The sequence below is a fragment of the Arvicola amphibius genome, chromosome 6 (genome assembly GCF_903992535.2).
Source record: "Arvicola amphibius chromosome 6, mArvAmp1.2, whole genome shotgun sequence".
Classification (NCBI taxonomy): Eukaryota; Metazoa; Chordata; class Mammalia; order Rodentia; family Cricetidae; genus Arvicola; species Arvicola amphibius.
This window is the reverse complement of record NC_052052.2, coordinates 18,309,543-18,327,627: the sequence shown is the minus strand read 5'-3', so window position 1 is coordinate 18,327,627 and position 18,085 is coordinate 18,309,543. Positions and strand designations below refer to the sequence as shown.

Sequence of the window (18,085 nt, the reverse complement as noted above, 5' to 3'; positions counted from 1 at the left end):
TTTCATCCCAGCACTCCAGCTGCATCTCTGTGAGTTCGAGGACAACCTGGTCTACATGGGGAGTTCCAGACCAGCCAGAACTACATAGAGAGCCTCTGTCTCAAAAAATAATAATGAAAAAGAATAAAAAATAAACTTACAGCGCTTTTTTCATGTAACTACAAAGGAGGTGTGACCTCATTCAGCTTGAGTGCTTGTGTGTGTTGCTAACGATGGAACTGAGGACCATGAGGTAGTGGATGAAAACTACCCTGACCTACAGGGTGCCCCAACCCTCTTTTAATCTGTTTTTCTTTGTTTTGATTTGTTTCATTTTGAGGAGAAAAGAATTAAGAGTCAGCCAGTCTGTAATCCCTTTCCAGTCTCAGAGAGCAGTGCAGAGTCAGTTCATCTACAGCCAAGCGGAACACAGAACGACACAAACACCGGAAACAGAAAACAAAAGGAAGCTGACCTGGTGGCGCACGCCTTTAATCCCAGCACTTGGGAGGCAGAGGCAGGTGGATCTCTGTGAGTTCAAGGACAGTCAGGCCTCTGCAGATAGGCCCAGTCTCAAAATAAAAAAGATAAAGCCAAAAAGCTGAGAGTTGGTGAAGGTGGGGCTTGGTGGTGCACACCTGTGATCCCACCATTTGGGAGGTGGAGGCAGGAAGATTTGATGTTCAAGGTCACCCTCAGCTACACAGCAAGTTTGATGCCAGTCTGAGACCTTGTTTTATAAAACAAAAGCTGATGAGCTGGGCAGTGGTGGCGCGCGCCTTTAATCCCAGCACCTGGGAGGCAGAGGCAGGTGGATCTCTATAAATTCGAGACCAGCCTGGTCTACAAGAGCTAGTTCCAGGACAGGCTCCAAAGCTACAGAGAAACCCTGTCTCGAAAAACCAACCAAATAAAAGAAAACCAAAAAAACCACACTGATGAAGCTGGCTGTTAGTGTGCACACCTGTAATCTGCATGAGTCTCAGCAGAAGGACCGTCATGAGTTTGAGACCACACTCGGCTACAAGTCAAGGGTCAGACCAGACAGGGATACATGGTTAGGCGTGGTTTTGACAGAAACAAGCCTTAGGGAAGCCTAGCAATAGTGGCACATGCATTTAATCCCAGCACTTGGGGAGCAGAGGCAGGTGGATTTCTATGAGTTCAAGGCCAGCTTGGTCTACACAGCAAGTTCCAAGACTGTTGGGGGCTGTTGACCCAGACCCTGAATTTCCTGTAAACAACTTGTTATGCTTGCAGTTGCTCTGAGCAAAACAACTTGTTTTCCTGTGTTCGCAGCTGCTCTGAGCACGAGACCCTCAGAAGTTCCTGATGGCAAGGGAATGGTTTCTGGTGTGTTTGGCTGGGGCGTGGCCCCATATATAAGGATCCATATATAAGCGGCTCTGGTACACAATAAAGAGGGCATTCTTGTTTCAAGGGCCCATGTCTCTGTGTATCTTTGTGTGTTTAAATCTCCAGGCCCTTGCCTGGCTTGGGAATGGTCCTGTAGTGCAGACTGCACTGCTGGCATAGTACCTTAGTACACGTAGTAGGGACGGTACACAAGACAGCCAGGGCTTTTACACGGAGAAACCCTATCTCAAAAACAAAAACAAGCCTAGGATATAGAGTTTACTGATGTCTACCTTTCACGAAGTCTTTTTTTTTTCTTTTTTCTTTTTTTTTTTTTGGTTTTTCGAGACAGGGTTTCTCTGTAGCTTTTTTAGAGCCTGTCCTGGAACTAGCTCTTGTAGACCAGGCTGGCCTCAAACTCACAGAGGTCCACTTGCCTCTGCCTCCCGGGTGCTGGGATTAAAGGCGTGCGCCACCACCGCCCGGCTCACGATGTCTTCTTGACTTCAATCCCCAGCACAGCATAAACCAAGTGTGGTGACTCAAGCCTACAATCCCAGTGCTTCTGGAGTAGAGGCAGGGGAATCAGGAATTCAAGGCCAGTCTGAACTATAGATGAGTTTGTTAGTTTTTGTTCCGCTCCCACTTCTCTTATTAATCTACTTAGCTGTTGTAGGGCTTCTGTTGCTATAAAGAGACATCACTTGTTTTGTTTTCCGAGACAGGGTTTCTCTGTGTAGCTCTGGCTGGCCTGGAACTCACTCTGTAGACCAGGCCGGCCTCTGCCTCCCAAGTGCTGGGATTAAACGCATGCATCGCTACTGCCCAGCTTTCGGTCAGATCTTACAGAGGCATTTCCTCAATTGAGGTACTTTCCTGATGACTCTAGCTTGTGTCAAGTTGACACACAAAACCAGCCAGTGCACCTTGGAAGCTTTCTGTGCCAGCCCAGCTCTTCACTCTTTTTTTTTTTTTTTTTTTTTTTTTGGTTTTTCGAGACAGGGTTTCTCTGTGGCTTTGGAGCCTGTCCTGGAACTAGGTCTTGTAGACCAGGCTGGCCTCGAACTCACAGAGATCCGCCTGCCTCTGCCTCCCGAGTGCTGGAATTAAAGGTCAGCTCTTCACTCTTGCATGGGTCATGACTCTGTTCTTGCTGCTGTCACACACCTGGTTTTCTTTTTTAATCATTTTTTTTTTTTGAGAGGGGAGAAGACACCACAGTTCAAACTAATTAAGAAAAACATTTTTGGGGTTAGGGAGATGACTCAGAAGCACTGGCTGCTATTGCAGAGGACCTGGCTTTGGTTTCCAGTACCACATGGTGGCCCACAACTGTCTCTAACTCCAGTTCCAGGGAATGGGGCCAAAGCCCTCTTCTGACTCCAAGGTTCCAGGTACACATATATACATGCAGGCAGAACACACCCGCACACCCAATAAAGATAAACAAATCTTTAATAAAAGAAAAATACTTTTAAAACTGAGGCCTTCTATTTTATTTTTGTGTCTTACACCACGAATTGGCAGGGGATGGGCTCCTCCCTCTTAGCTCTCACGCGCATGCCTCTCTGGGTAGAGCAGCCTGGTACTTCAGTAGGACCCAGGTACCGCTCTCTTTGGTTTGTATTTTCCTTTCCCTATTTCAGGAAGTCATTTCAGACCTTTGCTCAGCGTGCACACTGATTCTCTCAGAAGCTGGGCCTCAACTCACTTGTCCACAATGCCAACAGCACTGGGTGACTGTAGACTCTACCAGTTTTGCCATCGTGACACTTTCGGGGTGTCCCTCTTTGACCCACACTTGTTTCTTTGATGTCTGCGGTATGACACTTCTTGGAAAGTCACGTACACGTCCTTTAAGAGGCTTAGTGAGCCGCATTAGGTGCCTCCCTTCTCTGCACTGGGAGACGTTCTGTCTGAAAGAGAAAGGAAAAGGGAAGGGAAAGACGTGACTGTTATGGTTTTGGTCCCTGGTCCCTTTAAGAGACAAGCCACGCCCACTCCCCCATCCACTGAGGCAGGCTGATCTTCAGCTTCCGGCCTGAGCTCTCTCTCTTTTCTGTCTTCCTTTCTGAGAGGCAGCTTTTGCCTCTCTCCCCACTTCCGCCCTGTCCCTCTTCTCCTCCTTCCCTCCCTCCCTCCCTCTCTCTGTCTCTCTCTCTCTCCCTGTCTTCCTCTCCCCCTCTCCCTCTCCCCCTCTCCCTTCCTTCCCCCCCCTCCCCCCGCCTTCCCCCTTCCCCCTTCATAACCCCCTGAATAAATCTTCAACCTCACTCTGCATGTCGTGTCTATCCTTGTCTCTGTCTTCTGCCCGCCCACCATGTGTCTCCCTGCCTGGGACCAGCCACTGCTCGGGGACCGGCAGCCGTCTCTGCCTGGGACTGGCTGCTCCCAGGGCCCGCTGTCTGCTGCCACATGGCCTGCTACCACCATTTGGGACCTACAGCAGCGGGGGATCTTGCAGCATTTTTAAAAGAACAACAATGACTGCTTCTAGGTGTGGTGGAGGAGAAGGTTTATTGTGCTGTGTCAGAGAGGAGAGCATAGCTAGAAGCAGGGACATCTGGGAGAGTCCAGAGTGGACATGACCAGACTGAGCTGGGCCAAGTGGGGAGAGGTCAAAGGTACAAAAAGGGGTGGGTAGCCGAAGTGGCTGGCTAATGTAAGGAAAAGCAGTGAGTTCTTTTAACCACTATCTCTCCAGCCCCCTTGCTGAAGTTTTAAATGAAATTTTTGGTTGGGTGAGTGAGTTTGTGTGTGTATGCACGTGTGTACATTTTGGAATTTAACCCAGGGCCCTAGCAATACTAGCCCAGCACTCAAATCACTGAGCAGCAGCTTGCAAGTCAATTAAAGTCTTTTTGGTGGGCGGTGGTGGCGCACGCCTTTAATCCCAGCCCTTGGGAGGTAGAGGCAGGCGGATCTCTTGAGTTCAAGGCCAGCCTGGTCTACAAGAGCTAGTTCCAGGATATGCTCCAAAGGAACAGAGAAGCCCTGTCTCGAAAAACAAACAAAAGGTCCTTTCTGCGGACACAAAGGAAAGCCGACTTCAAATTCTCAAGGCTGGGCTTTGGACACCAGATGCCCACACAGCAGGAAACTAATTTTACAGTGGACCACAGCAGGTTTTCCACAAACTCAGTTCAGTCTGCCTGTGGTGCTTGGTTGATGCCAGGCAGAGCCCCAGGTCTCATCTCACAGCTTCCCTCCTGGGTACCCTCCAGCCACTAACACTAAGAACCCGGGGAAAGCTAACTCTTACTAATTCACCACAAAGAATCTAGATAAGGGACAGAGGGCAGGGCTTCTGGGAAGGGGTGGGGACACTGCCTTCTCCAGGAACACCAACTTCCAGGAGCCTTCCTATGTTTGGTTTCGGAAGCTTCTGGAACTCTGAGCTTTGTTTTTGTTTTTGTATTGGAGAAGTCCTAAGAAAGATTTTAGTTTCTTCTGCCTTCCTCGGGAGGGAATTAGTTGGCGGGGGAGAGAGAGCACTAGCTCGCAATCCTGGAGGTTCACAAATTCCAAGCCTGCCTAGGTTACATAGGGAGACTGTCTCTAGCCAAACAGGGTCCCAGTAAACTGTCCAGGCTAGCCTCAAACTCCGAGCTCCTTCCGCCTAAGGCTCCTTAATCCCTGCGGTTACAGGCGTGTGCAGCTGTGTCACGTGTTTCAGTCTTACTTCACAGGTTGGGCACCCAACTAGGTTCTCAACACTAAGCCGGGCAGACCACTGGAGGTCCTTCCTAGAAGAGTCCTCTGGTCCCTGCTTCCCGATCAGCTGAATGCTCAATGCACTCTGACCAGAAACACTTGTCCTGTTACCCAGTCCTCTGAGAAGATTTGGTGTGGGTTTATTGTTGGTTTTTGAGACAGGGCCTGCAACTGTGAAGTATCCCAGGCTGGCCTCAGGCTAGCCATATAGCCAAGGATAACCTTGAACTTCTGATCTTTTTTTTTCCCTTCCACCTTTACAGAGGTGGGCTGCACACCAGGCAAGCACCCTACCAGCTGAGCTACAACCCTAGCCCTGCCCCCACAGACTATAGGCAAGCTACCTATCAGAGGCCAACACTGGGGGGAGGGGGGAATAGGGCCCAAGCCCCAGAAAATGTGGACTATGGTCTAAACAGGTGTGTGGGGCATCACACCGGTGACCGTGTTTTCTCTTAAACAACAAGACAGGGCACTGTTCTTTGTAGAGGTGGAGATAAAGCCGGCCACTCCAGATCCTAATCTCAACGCTAGGCAGAAGGAACTGGTGCTTTTTCAAGGGAAGCTTGGGTCTGTGACTCCAACGATACTACCCTGGGATACTGCGTGTCTCCGTGTACCCCTCCCACGTAGGCACCCTCCCCCACGCCCTGCAGAAGGAGGCAGACCCGGCCCGCAGCCTGCGCCCCAGCCCACCACCCGAGTATCACTCCCTAGAAAAGAAGATGGATCAAACTTCCGGGAAGTCTCTCTTTGTAGCTGAAAGCCCGACCTGTAGCCTCAGGAGTCCCCATTCGTTCTGCCAGTAGTCACATCCCTGCCCTAAGGCCTCTCTCTCTTTCTTGGTTTTTGGAGACAGGTTTTCTCTGTGTAAAGAAGCCCTAACTGTTCTGGAACGTACTATGGAGGGAGACCAGGCTGGCCTCGAACTCACAGAGATCCGCTTACCTCTGCTTCCTCTCGGGAGTGTTGGGATTAAAGGCGTGCGTCACCACGCCCGGCCGATTTTCTAGAAACTCACACCCTAAGATTTAACTATGGGATGCCAGTAAGACTGGGGGTTTCGGTCACTCAGTCCTAACTTAACAACTCTGGACAACTCTCAACAAATCCTTTGCTCCGGGCAAAGACCCTTAAGCTTTTGGTCGCAAGCCGCTGGGCTCCTTCAGGCTCGGGACGCAGGGGATCAGTGTAGGGGGCAGAGCCGCGATTCCCTTTGCAGCCGCTCACCCTTCCCCCCTCCCCGCGGGCTTTTGCACACGACGCGCGGCGGGCGGCTTCACACGGGGTGGTGAGGGCCGGTAATAAAGCGGGCGGGCACGGGGCGCAGCGACGGGACCCGAGCGGAAGGCGAGTGCACGCTGCCATCGTCCGGCGCGCAACTTCGAGGGCGCACTGTGGGAGAGGCGGCATGCCGGCCGTGGACAAGCAGAACCTGCTGGAGAGCACGAGCGGAGCCCGGTAAGTTTAAGCCCCAAGGGGCGGGAATCTGGGCGGCATCACAGGCACCTCCTCTTTGGCCGTCCTGGCTGTGTTTGGTCCGGGCGGGGGCTTGAACCTGGGATCCCGCCAGAGGGATGGGGTGAAGCAAGGGAAAGAGGAAATTGGCGATGGCCTCTTAGCCCCGGGGATCACCTGTCTCACCTGACCAAGCTTACAGATCCTGAACACTGCCTGCTGGGGCGCCCCAGTTGAACACAGTCGGGTGCCTGGAACCCCACCTTCACTCCAGCACTTTGATCCCATGCAGCCTTGAGGTGGGGAGGCCCTGTGCCCTCGGGTGCGGTGCGCTACATTCCAGGCTACTGTCTTGAGCCAGGACTCTGCTTTTTCTCTGTGCTCGACTGGACGGCCTGCCCTTTGGCTAGTTCCTAAAGACAGTCCTCTAGACCTGGGAAGGAGTGGAGGAGGAGGGAACGACTTAGAACAAGGTCCCAAGACTCACTTCCCCGGCATCCCCCTGTATCATTGGCGTTTTACCTCTGACCACCTGGCAGGCACTGTTGTTAACTTTTTCTGGAAACACGGGGCCAGCAGTACTCCTAGAGACTGACTCTGTGCTCCCTCCTCCCGGCTGAGTGTTTCTCTCCTTCCTTTCACCTCCAGGTCATACTTAGGATCTCTGTGGAAGACTGAGGCTGGCAGGGCCCCTCCTGTGAACCTGCCTGCTGTTGAGCTGGCGATCCAGAGCAACCATTATTGCCATGCCCAGAAGGACGCTGGTAGTCACCCTGACCCCAAGAAGCAGACGGCCCGGCGCAAGCTCTACGTGGCCTCTGCCATCTGCCTAGTGTTCATGATTGGGGAAATCATTGGTAAGGCCATGGGCGTATTAACAGTACATCTGGCCAGTGCAGAGACCCTGATCCCAGCATTTGTCTTCGAGGGCTTAGAGTCTCCCCAGTGTATAGGACTGGGGGAGCTAACTCCTTGGGGGAACTTCATTCCAGGCTTGCACTTTGCAGGTGGATACCTGGCACACAGCCTGGCCATTATGACAGATGCCGCCCACCTGCTTACGGATTTTGCCAGCATGCTCATTAGTCTCTTCTCCCTCTGGGTGTCTTCCCGACCAGCCACTAAGACCATGAACTTTGGCTGGCAGCGAGCTGGTAAGGATCTTTGTGGGCCACAGACAGGGTTGATCCAAGAGAGAAAGCCCGGGTCAGAATAGAGTTTTTGTTTGGAATTTTCAGTTTTTTGAGACTGCACCTCTAGTAGCTCAGGCTGGCCTTGAGATCCCTGACCCTCCTCACGTCCCCACCTCCCAAGTCTTGCAATTCCAGACATGTGCCACACCCAGCTAGTTTGTTTTTGTTTTCTTTTTTTTAAAGATTTATTTATTAAGCATGCAATGGTGCAAGGAAGGCACCAGGTCTCATTACAGATGGTTGTGAGCCACCATGTGGTTGCTGGGAATTGAACTCAGGACCTCTGGAAGAGCAGCTAGTGCTCTTATCCTCTTGAGTCATCTCTCCAGCCCTTGTTTTCATTTTTTTTTATAAACAGGATGTTGATAGGTCATCCATGCTGGCTTCTAACTCACTTGTATAACCCTGGCTGGTGCCAAACACAGTAACGCTACTGTCACAACCTCCCAAGGACTGGAATTGAGGCCTGTGCCATGACAGGATTGCCCGGAGTAAGGCCGAATGTCTGCTTTGGCCTCTGTCCCCCAGGAACTCCCAATCTGATGGGACAGACTTGGTGCCAGTTATCTGGGAGTTAATGGAGAAGCAAAGTCCACCTTTCTTGCTTAGGAAATAGTGGCCCAGAACAAAAGACAATAGCACTGGCATTGCCTGTCACTATGGATGCCCTGTGGGGTAGGGAAAGGTCAGTAAACACCGCCTTAAGCTGTTAGTTCCCTTCTGGATGGCAGTGTCCCTTTCCTCTCTGGAGAGATGGCCCGTGCCCTCAGCCTCCATTTGTCAGTTGAGCAAAACAAGGAACTTGAGGTGGCTTAGCCGCTGGCATCCATTGCTCTTGGCTGTAGCTTAACTCCAGCTCTGGGAAGTCTGGGCCCTCTTCTGTTACCTTTAATTAAATTAGGTAGTGACCTTACCTTGATTTGGGTAGGAAAATTAGGTATATGCCCTTAATCCCCGCACAAGGGAGGCAGAGGCAGATGAATCTCTTGAGTTCAAGGCCAGCCTGATCTACATAGTGAGCCCACAAAAAACATAAATATCAAACTCAGGCAGTCCCTTTGCCTTAGCAGCCCACATTCTAGGATTAGAGATGTACACCGCCATGCTGGATATAATATAATATAATAATATAATATAATATATATGTATATTATATATTATGTATATGTGTGTATATATAAATATGTTTCTTCCCATGTTCAGCAAACAAGGTTGAGCTAAATGATTCTAAATATGAGTTCTCATATATGAGTTGGCGGGATGAGGCATGTCTTCAGGAAACACCAAAGAGAGATCCTGACCGCAGTGGAGAGGGGCTTACATGGAGGGAGTGGGCCTTCCCACCCTTAGGGCCCAGGCTGAGGTTGTTCCTGTGGTTGGGCTCTTATCCAGAGATCCTCGGAGCCTTGGTGTCTGTGCTGTCCATCTGGGTGGTAACTGGGGTGCTGGTGTACCTGGCTGTGCAGCGTCTGATTTCTGGAGATTATGAGATCAAAGGGGGCACCATGTTAATCACGTCGGCCTGCGCTGTGGCTGTGAACATCATGTGAGTGTGACCCCAGTTTCCTATAATTAACCCTCCCCCTCCCCCATCCCCATATGCAAACCTCCATCAGCTCCCAGTGGAAGGAGTCCATGCTCCCTTCCCAACACAGAATTTCCTGGTATACATGGGTTCTCCTTTAGACCTTAGGCCAGGGACATGAGAAGTTATAGGTCTGCACCTCCACCATTTCAAACCCCCTTTCCCCCATGTTACATGTCAGAGAATAAACTTGGAGGCTACCCACAGGAAAGGGGGTGCTTCTGGTTCATGCTGAACCAAAGGGCAAGTCAGGCTGGCGTGGCTAGAACTGGTCTCAGTAAAAGAGATGGAGGGGGTGGGTAAATCACAGGTTTGGGCCTTCTGTCTCCTTGGCTCTCTCGTCTCAGGTTCCCCTCCTGTACCATGAGGAGATGAACTGGATGACTTCCTTGGTGCCCCCTTGCTCTGAAACTCAGCTTTGGGGTATTGCACCCAGTCAGTCTCCCGCTGTGGGCAGAACTCTGCCCTGTGGCTATGAGCTAAGGCTGTAGGACTAGATTTCTACGCCTAAGAGGGTCAGTCACTGAGTGATGGGGCCTCCAGAATTTCACCCTCGGGAGGCTAGCCCTAATGGATAGACTGTGCCTGGCTGACTTGAAACCTTTGTTACCTCATTGAGTCTTGTCTGTTTTCTTAGAATGGGGTTGGCCCTTCATCAGTCTGGACATGGGCACAGCCATGGACATGGGCACAGCCATGGTAACCAAAGCCATGAAGACAGCCAACAGCAGCAGGAGAACGCCAGTGTCCGAGCAGCCTTCATCCATGTGATCGGGGACCTTCTGCAGAGTGTGGGTGTCCTGGTGGCTGCCTACATTATATACTTCAAGGTCAGAGTGGGCACCGGGAGGGAGGTGGGGTAGTGCCTGGCTCTGTGCGGGGCTTTTCCCCCATGTTAGGCCCCCTCCAGCTTAGGATGAGAAGGTAGAGAAAGGGAAGGAATATTTATTTAACACTGACTGAGTGCTGGCTCCTTTTACCTCTACAACAAGCCCAAAAGGTAGGCAACTGTGCTTTATACATTCAGAAAGGTTGTTACTTGTACCGTTTCCCAGCCCAGGACTGTGGGCTGCTGAAGCCCAGGCATTGCCTGTTACACAGAGGCAGTGAGATGTAAAGCGAGCCATGTGTGTGGCTGAGGTCTCATCGAACCTCAGTTTCCCCATCTATAAAATGGGAATGGTGAATCAGATGCTGACCTTCCTCTTTAGCTCTGCCTGTGCCTTAGCTCTTTAGGAAGAGATGTGTCCTGAGGTTTTCTACAGAATAGAGTAGAAAATTCAAAGACAAGGCTAGAGTGAGTCCCATGCTCACCCTGAAAAGAGAATCCCCCCCCCATACTGTGCTGGTAAGAGGGAGATCGGAAGACCCAGGTGGATGCTGGGAGATGATGGGGAGACCCAGGTGGATGCCAGTGAGCCCATGTCTTATGTCCTTTTCCTGCAGCCTGAGTACAAGTATGTGGACCCCATCTGCACCTTCCTCTTCTCCATCCTGGTCTTGGGGACGACGTTAACCATCCTGAGAGATGTGATCTTGGTTCTCATGGAAGGTACCTCAGAGTTGTGGGGTTTGGAGGTGGGGTGTATGCAGATGGCTTTGTTCGTCTGTCATGTGTAGAAACCAGAGGTTGACAGTGGCGTATCTTCCTCAGCCTGATTTTTGTTGTTTTGTTTCAAGACAAGGTCTCTCTGTGTAGCCTTTGCTGCCCTAGAACTCATGCTGTAGAGCAAACTGGCCTCTAACTCAATGAGATCAACCTGCCTCTGCCTCCCGAGTGCTGGGACTAAAGGCGTGCATCACCATACCAAGCTCTCACCCTAATTTTGAGACCAGGGTCTCACGGAGTAGAGTAAGCTGGCCTTGAACCCACAGGAGCTCATTCGCTTCTGCTTCCGGGATGCAGTACCATTCCTGGGTCACCTTATTTTAGCTGGTTTTTTATTTTTTATTTGTTTTGCTTTTTTTTTTTTTTTTTTTTTTTTTTCGAGGCAGGGTTTCTCTGCAGCTTTAGAGCCTGTCCTAGAACTAGCTCTTGTAGACCAGGCTGGTCTCGAACTCACAGAGATCCGCCTGCCTCTGCCTCCCGAGTGCTGGGATTAAAGGCGAGCGCCACCACCGCCCGGCTTGTTTTGCTTTTCAAATTTATTTATTTATTATAAATAAATATATGCCTGCACGGCAGAAGAGGACTCAGATCTCATTACAGATGGTTGTGAGCCACCGTGTAGTTTCTGGGAATTGAACTCAGGACCTCTGGAAGGGCAGCCAGTGCTCTTAACCTCTGAGCCATCTCTCCGTTCCTTTTTTGTTTTGTTGTTGTTGTCCTGAAACTTTCTGTAGACCAGTCTGGCCTCGAGCTTACAGAAATCCACCTCCCTCTGCTGGGATTAAAGGCATGCGTGTGCTACTACCACTCAGCCCTTAATTAATTATTTAATAGCTTATTAAGGTCTCCTATGGAACCTAGAGCTGTCTAGTTTCTCCAAGCTCACTGACCAGCAAGCCAGCTGGGTCGGCTTGTCCTCCACCCCCCTCTCAGCTCTAGGGTTACTGGGGAGGACAGCCACACCTGTCTTGTCTTTGTTTTTCTTGTGGGTACTGGGCACCTGAACTCAGGTCCTCACTTTACCCTCTGGAACTCTCTAATTAGACCAAGCTGGCTGGCCAGTCAGTCGGTCCCAAGGCATCTGCCTTGTCTAGGATTACTACTGTGCCACATGCATGTGTGCGTGGTGTTTAGCGTGAGTTCTGGGAGATCAAACAGACCTAGGTGCTGTTAGCAGCAATTATCTCCCCAGCCTGACTTTGGGGTTCCCTCAGCCTGTGGCTCACTAATCCGCCTCAGGGGCGGCGTGTCTGTCTGGAGAACCCGCACACTAGAGTGTGAGTGGACGTCTACAACCTAACACAGGTCCTTAGAGCTCTGAGTTGATCAGGAGCCGGTTCCTAGATAGTTCCCAGCCTGTGCTCTTCCTCCCCGTGGGCCCAGGGCTGCCTCCTCCCTTGTTTGGAATGTGCAGGGCCCTTGCTGGTCCCGTGGCTGGGTGGCCTTGGTAACACCTGGAGCCCCACCCCCAGCCATCAGGTGCTTTTTCCCAGGAAGACTGGGATTTGGTTCCGGTGTTTGGGGTTGTTTTTGTTGGAGATGGGGGCAGGGTTTGAAACAGGGTCTCTCTCTGTGTAGCGCTGGCTGTCCTGGAACTCAAAATCAGGTTGGCCTCAAAGTCTGCCTCCCAAGTGCTGGGTTAAAAGCATGCACCCCACACCCAGCAGCTTTTTTAAATTTTATTTTTGAAACATGGTCTTACATCAAATTCACAGAGATCTGCCTGCATCCACCTTCCTGGTGCTGGGAACTGAACCTTGGTCCCCTGGGAGAGAGACAAGTGCTCTCCATTACTGAACCACCTCTCTAATCCCGTTGGTTTTTGTTGTTGCTGGTTTTTTTTGTTTTTTTTTTTTTAAAAACACACTGAGGTTTTTTGTTTTGTTTTGGCTTTTAAAGATTTATTTATTATGTATACAGTGTTCTGCCTGCATGTATGCCTGTGTGCCATAAGAGGGCACCAGATCTCATTACAGATGTGGTTGCTGGGAATTGAACTCAGGACCTCTGGGAGAGAGCAGCCAGCGCTCTTAACCTCTGAGCCATCTCTGTAATCCCCTGGTTTTGAGACAGGGTCTCTAGATGCAGCTCAGACTGGACTGCGTCAGCCTCTACCATGTTGAAAATATAGGCGTGCACCACCACAGTTGCCGAGAGACTCCACACCAGTTCGGTCCTTTACCATGGGTCTCTGGGCGCCCAAACCCTGTTCCTGCCTCAGCAGCAGCACTGAATGGTGTTTGGAACTCCTAGTCTAATCCACACGGTTTCCTACACTTTAGGCGTTGGGGCTTAGGCCTAAGCCATGGCTTTTTAGGGGGTCAGGGACAGGTGGAAAAGAGTAGGGTGCTGGTCTGGGGCTTCCAGGCTATCTTCATCAAGATGTCTGGCCTCACAGGGCCTGGTGGGGCCACCCCTGTAATCCCAGCACCCAGGAAGGTGAAGCAGAATTGGGGTCTAAGACCAGCTTGGAGGTACATAGCAAGACTCTGTCTAAAATCAAATAGACACCATTTACCTGTGAGCAGAACAGACTCATGTGCTCAGAGTTCCATTCTAGACACAACAGATAAATCCACGAGGTCATTCCAGTTTGGTGTAACAGGACAGACTGAGGGGTGGGAGCCACAGGTGACCTGCTGGCCAAGGCGGCTCTGGAGGAATGGCGCGTGATGGGAGGGTAGTGTCCTTCACCACTGTGCTCACTCTTCCCAGGGACTCCCAAAGGTGTGGACTTCACAGCCGTGAAGAATCTCTTGCTGTCCGTGGATGGGGTGGAGGCCTTGCACAGCCTGCATATCTGGGCGCTGACAGTGGCTCAGCCGGTGCTGTCTGTCCACATAGCTATCGGTGAGTGAAGGTGAAGAGCAGCAGCCAGAGGCCCCCAGGCTGTTCCTGAGGGTGTGCCAAGCTCTGGCCACACGCTGAGCATCGAAATGCCCTTTGAGCCTTACACTGCATTTATGGAGATAGATAACGGAGGCCTTGTTTGGGGTGGTCCGATCATTTCTGCAGGAGCAGGGGGTGAGCCGGTGGGGGAGACACATTCAAGCTGTGAGGCCAGTGCTTTCCTTGCTCTCGGGCATGTCTGGTGCAGGATAGCCCCGGCATTGCTTGTCCCCTATTTGTGCCCCAGGGGTAGACGTGAGGCCAAGGATCCCACTTTTCTCTCTTCCCAGCTCAGAATGCTGATGCCCAGGCTGTGCTGAAGGTGGCTAGGGACCGCCTCCAGGGGAGGTTCAACTTCTACATCATGACCATCCAGATTGAGAGCTACTCTGAAGAAATGAAGGACTGCCAGGCGTGCCAAGGCCCCTCAGACTGACTATCTGGTCAGACACCATTGGAGGCATGGCCAGGATGCATGGCGGTGCATTGAGTGTCCAGCCAGGATGCCAGGTTCAAGGCACAGCCTGCCTTGGTCCATACCAGTGGGACTCTCGTTGACCTATGAGCCCACAGGATGCGCCTGAGGCAGATGAGGATGTCCTTCTCCAGGACTGTGTTTGGGCTGGATCCTCAGCTGGCGTCCTTCCTAATGTCCCAGCTGGAAAGGCACGGAGCCACAGAAGGGGACTCTGGGGTGTCCTATACATGTCCAGACACCTGACCGGGCACACAGGCTTCCTTTTGTAGGGGTTAGTCTCATTGATAAAAGAATTTTGAAACAGACTCAGAAAGATACTTTGAAGACCATTTTATTAGATAGATTGTGCGAGGAAAAACACACAAGCCAGGCAAGCTGTACATCTCAGCAGATGCTGCTAGGAGCTAGGGAGAAGGGAGAAAGAAAGTCACGCCTTTGAGTTAGGGTCTGCAGTGGAGTTCTGTAAACAGCTGAATGGCTGTAATGGGTGTGTGTGTGTGTGTGTGTGTGATCAAAACACTGAGAAAGCTCAGCATGTTGGGGGCAAGCTGGCTTAGGGTTTTTTGGTCAGTTTGGGGAGATGACACTGGGTAGAGGCCTGCCACAGAGACAGGAACAGCACCTGGGTTTGGGTGCTATGCACCTTGGACTTAGTAGGAGGTGGAAATAGGGTCCCTGGGGCTTACTAGCTTGCTAGTCTAACCACATCTGTGCAATCTAGGTTCAGGGAGAGACCGTACCTCAAAAAAGAAGTTGGAGGGGCTGGAGAGATGGCTCAGAGGTTAAGAGCATTGCCTGCTCTTCCAAAGGTCCTGAGTTCAATTCCCAGCAACCACATGGTGGCCCACAACCATCTGTAATGAGGTCTGGTGCCCTCTTCTGGCCTGGAATACAGACAAAATATTGTATACATAATAAAAAAAAAAGTTGGAGAGCAATGAAGGATGCAGCATACACACGAACACACACACACAAAGATTGAAAGAAGAGATAAAAGGGGGAAAGCAGAAATTGTGCTTTTGAATTAGAATTTGGGGAAACAGGCTAACTTAGCAGTTAGGTCTATTAGCAGAGAGCCGGAACTACCTTAATTAAGGGGAGAATCATGCCTTTCGCTTCTGTCGGGCTCAACTGAATGAACTCTACAAAGAATGTGTGTGGCAGTCAGAGGACAACTTGGGGTTGCTTCTCAGGACTTCATTGTGAATTCCTGGAATCAATGACAGCTTGTCAGACCTGAGCCACCCCTGAGGGAGGGGACAGTGGTATGGAATGTTCTGATCTTTGGAGCAGGTTAGAATGTTACATCTTTCACCCTGGGCCAGGGGTAGAACTTAGCTTCCATTCTCCTGACCAGGAAGAATTGCTTCTAGGAGACTGGCCTCAAGGATCCCAGCCCCCCACTTGCTTGCCTTTCCCCAGTTGGTCCTCCCTGCAGCCCTTGGGAGCCCCTGCCCGTGACTTACCAAGGCCCACCCTTGAGATGTGGGGCCAAAGGGCACCTGAGGCTTCTCTGTGTCTTGGCCACTTTGACTGTGGGCCCCATGTGACTTCCTGAAGGACGCCTCTTAACTACAGAAGGACCTGGCTGGTTACTTCCTTCTGGTACCCCAGCCCAGAAAGCTGTCAGTGTCAGTGTAGCCATGGCCTTGACACAGGTGGCAGGGACAGATTCCAGTTGGGACCGTGTCCTCGGTCCCAGGGCAAGGCCACCTCCCTTGACCGGATAGGACTCCAGGAGATTGTAGATTGTGCTCTGTTACCTGGAAGATGACCCAACCTAGTTAACCTAGGGAGCAGGATGTATCTAGGGGCTAACAAGGAGGGGTATTCTTGGAGTTTGGGTAAAGAATCCTTAAAACTGGCTTGTGGTTACAAGACACAAGCGGAGAGGCCCATCCGGTCTCAGAGGTGACAGGCCTCCTTAGGAAGTCCTGGGCAATGTGTACATCTGTTGTGGGCCAGTCTTTAAACCTGGAACTTCGGGTAGGGCTGTGAAGACAGCCAAGCCTGCCACATACCTGGTGGTTGTGTATGGGTCACTTTGATCAGCGTCCTGGGAAAGGGACTCCGCAGTAAAAGCTGTTGTCAAGGCCAGACCAGCTTCCCGGCCTCCTGTCTTCACTCTGCCCTGGCAGGTGAGAGGCTAAGTGTCCGCCTCCACCAACAGCATCCCACTTTTAAAATAAATGGCAAGCATCTGTTTTATATTTTTGGAGTCTGGTCTTTAGGGTTTTTGAATTTTTTATGTGTATGAGTGTTTCGCCTTGTAGGGCATGTATGTGTACCATGTACATTGGAGGCCAGAAGAAGGCATCAGACCCCCTGGAACGCAAATTAGAGGTGGTTGTAAGCTACCATGTGGGTACCGGGACTGAACCCAGAACCTCTTAGCCCTGAGCCATCTCTCCAGCACCTTAGTTTGGTTTTTTTTTTTAATGATTTATTTATTTAGTATGCATAGTGTTCTGCCTGCATGTGTGTCTATACGCCAGAAGAGGACACTAGATCTCATTTTAGGTGGTTGTGAGCCACCATGTGGTTGCTGGGAATTGAACTCATGATCTTTGGAAGAGCAGCCAGTGCTCTTAACCTCTGAGCCATCTCTCCAGCCCCTTAGTTTGGTTTTTAAGACAGGTTACTCAGGTATCCCAAGATGACCTAGAACTCCTGATCATCTTAAAGCTTTTATAGACTTTATTTTTATTTTATGATTTTTGCCTGCACGTATGTCTATGTGAGGGTGTCAGCTCCAGAACTGGAGTTACAGACAGGTGTGAGTTGACACGTGGGTGCTGGGAATTGAACCTGGATCCTCTGGAAAAGCAGCCAGTGCTCTTAACCACTGAACTATCTCTCCAGCTCCTTTTTTTTATTTGATTATTATTGTGTATCCATGCACAAGTATGGGCATTTGTGTTCTACGGTGCATGTGGGTCAGAGGACAACTTTCGGGAACTGGTTTTTTCTTTCTGCCGTGTGATCTGGTCACCAGCTTGTCTTCCACCTAGAGTGGTCTCACTGGCCAGGTTTCTGATCCTCTTGCCTCTGCCTCCTAAATGCTGGGATTCCAGGTATACTGCAGATACATCTGGCTTTTTCAATTTTTAGTTTTAGATAACCCGTGCTAGCCTGTAATTCCCATCCTCCTGTCTCAGCTTCCTGAGGATTAGAGCATGAACCACTCACCACCTGACCTCTCGTTTGACCCTCCCCCCCCATCTGTTAAAAACAAAACTAAGAACAAACTCTACCTCTCAGCACTGTGAGCGCCCACCCCTCAGCTTCCATTAACCCCAAGATTCTGGATATTAGGGATATGTGTGCCATACCTTTGTGCCTCTCAAGAGCTGGTCATTGCTGTCCTTTTCCACAGTTGTCAGTGTTCTGAGATAGGTCTTGTGCGTGTGGTCTAGACTGGCCTGGGACTTTCAGAGGGTCTCCTGCCCTGCCTCAGCTTCCTGAGTGCTGTAGAGACTACAGACATGAATTCCTGGACTGTCGTCCTCTTTCTTTTAGTTTGTGATTGTGTGTACGTGAGTGTGTGTGTGTGTGTACACATGCACACAGTTATCTGTATATGAACCATGTGATTGGGTGCCTATGGAGACCAGAAGAGGGTCTTGGATGCCCTGGAACAGAAGTTATTCGTGTTTGAGCCACCCAGTGTGGTTGGGAACCCAGGCAGGGTCCTTTGCAAGAGTAGAAAACACTCTTAAGCACTGAGCCATCTCTCCAGTCCCCACAGGTTTCATTAAAACCAAGGTTCAGAGAGGCTAAGTCACACAGCCAGCGTGAGACACGTCCCGCATACCCTGGGTAAT

The 18,085-nt window shown here is 50.8% G+C and overlaps 1 protein-coding gene across 1 annotated transcript; it reads left to right on the top strand.

Moving 5' to 3' along the window:
* Positions 1-6,224: 6,224 nt before the first annotated feature.
* Positions 6,225-14,516, top strand: Slc30a2 (solute carrier family 30 member 2). The gene is made up of 8 exons (XM_038333619.1): positions 6,225-6,510; positions 7,156-7,364; positions 7,515-7,661; positions 9,093-9,246; positions 9,923-10,115; positions 10,732-10,837; positions 13,610-13,744; positions 14,074-14,516. Exons 1-8 carry the CDS (start codon positions 6,461-6,463, stop codon positions 14,217-14,219), a joined length of 1,140 nt encoding a protein of 379 aa, XP_038189547.1. The 5' UTR covers positions 6,225-6,460; the 3' UTR covers positions 14,220-14,516.
* The last annotated feature ends 3,569 nt before the right edge of the window (positions 14,517-18,085 follow it).

Coding starts and splice junctions, on each gene's coding strand:
- Slc30a2 (XM_038333619.1), top strand. CDS start 6,461: ATGCCGGCCGTGGACAAGCAGAACCTGCTGGAGAGCACGAGCGGAGCC. Junction 7,662..9,092: donor CTTTGGCTGGCAGCGAGCTG/GTAAGGATCTTT, acceptor GCTCTTATCCAG/AGATCCTCGGAGCCTTGGTG. Junction 13,745..14,073: donor GTCTGTCCACATAGCTATCG/GTGAGTGAAGGT, acceptor CTCTCTTCCCAG/CTCAGAATGCTGATGCCCAG.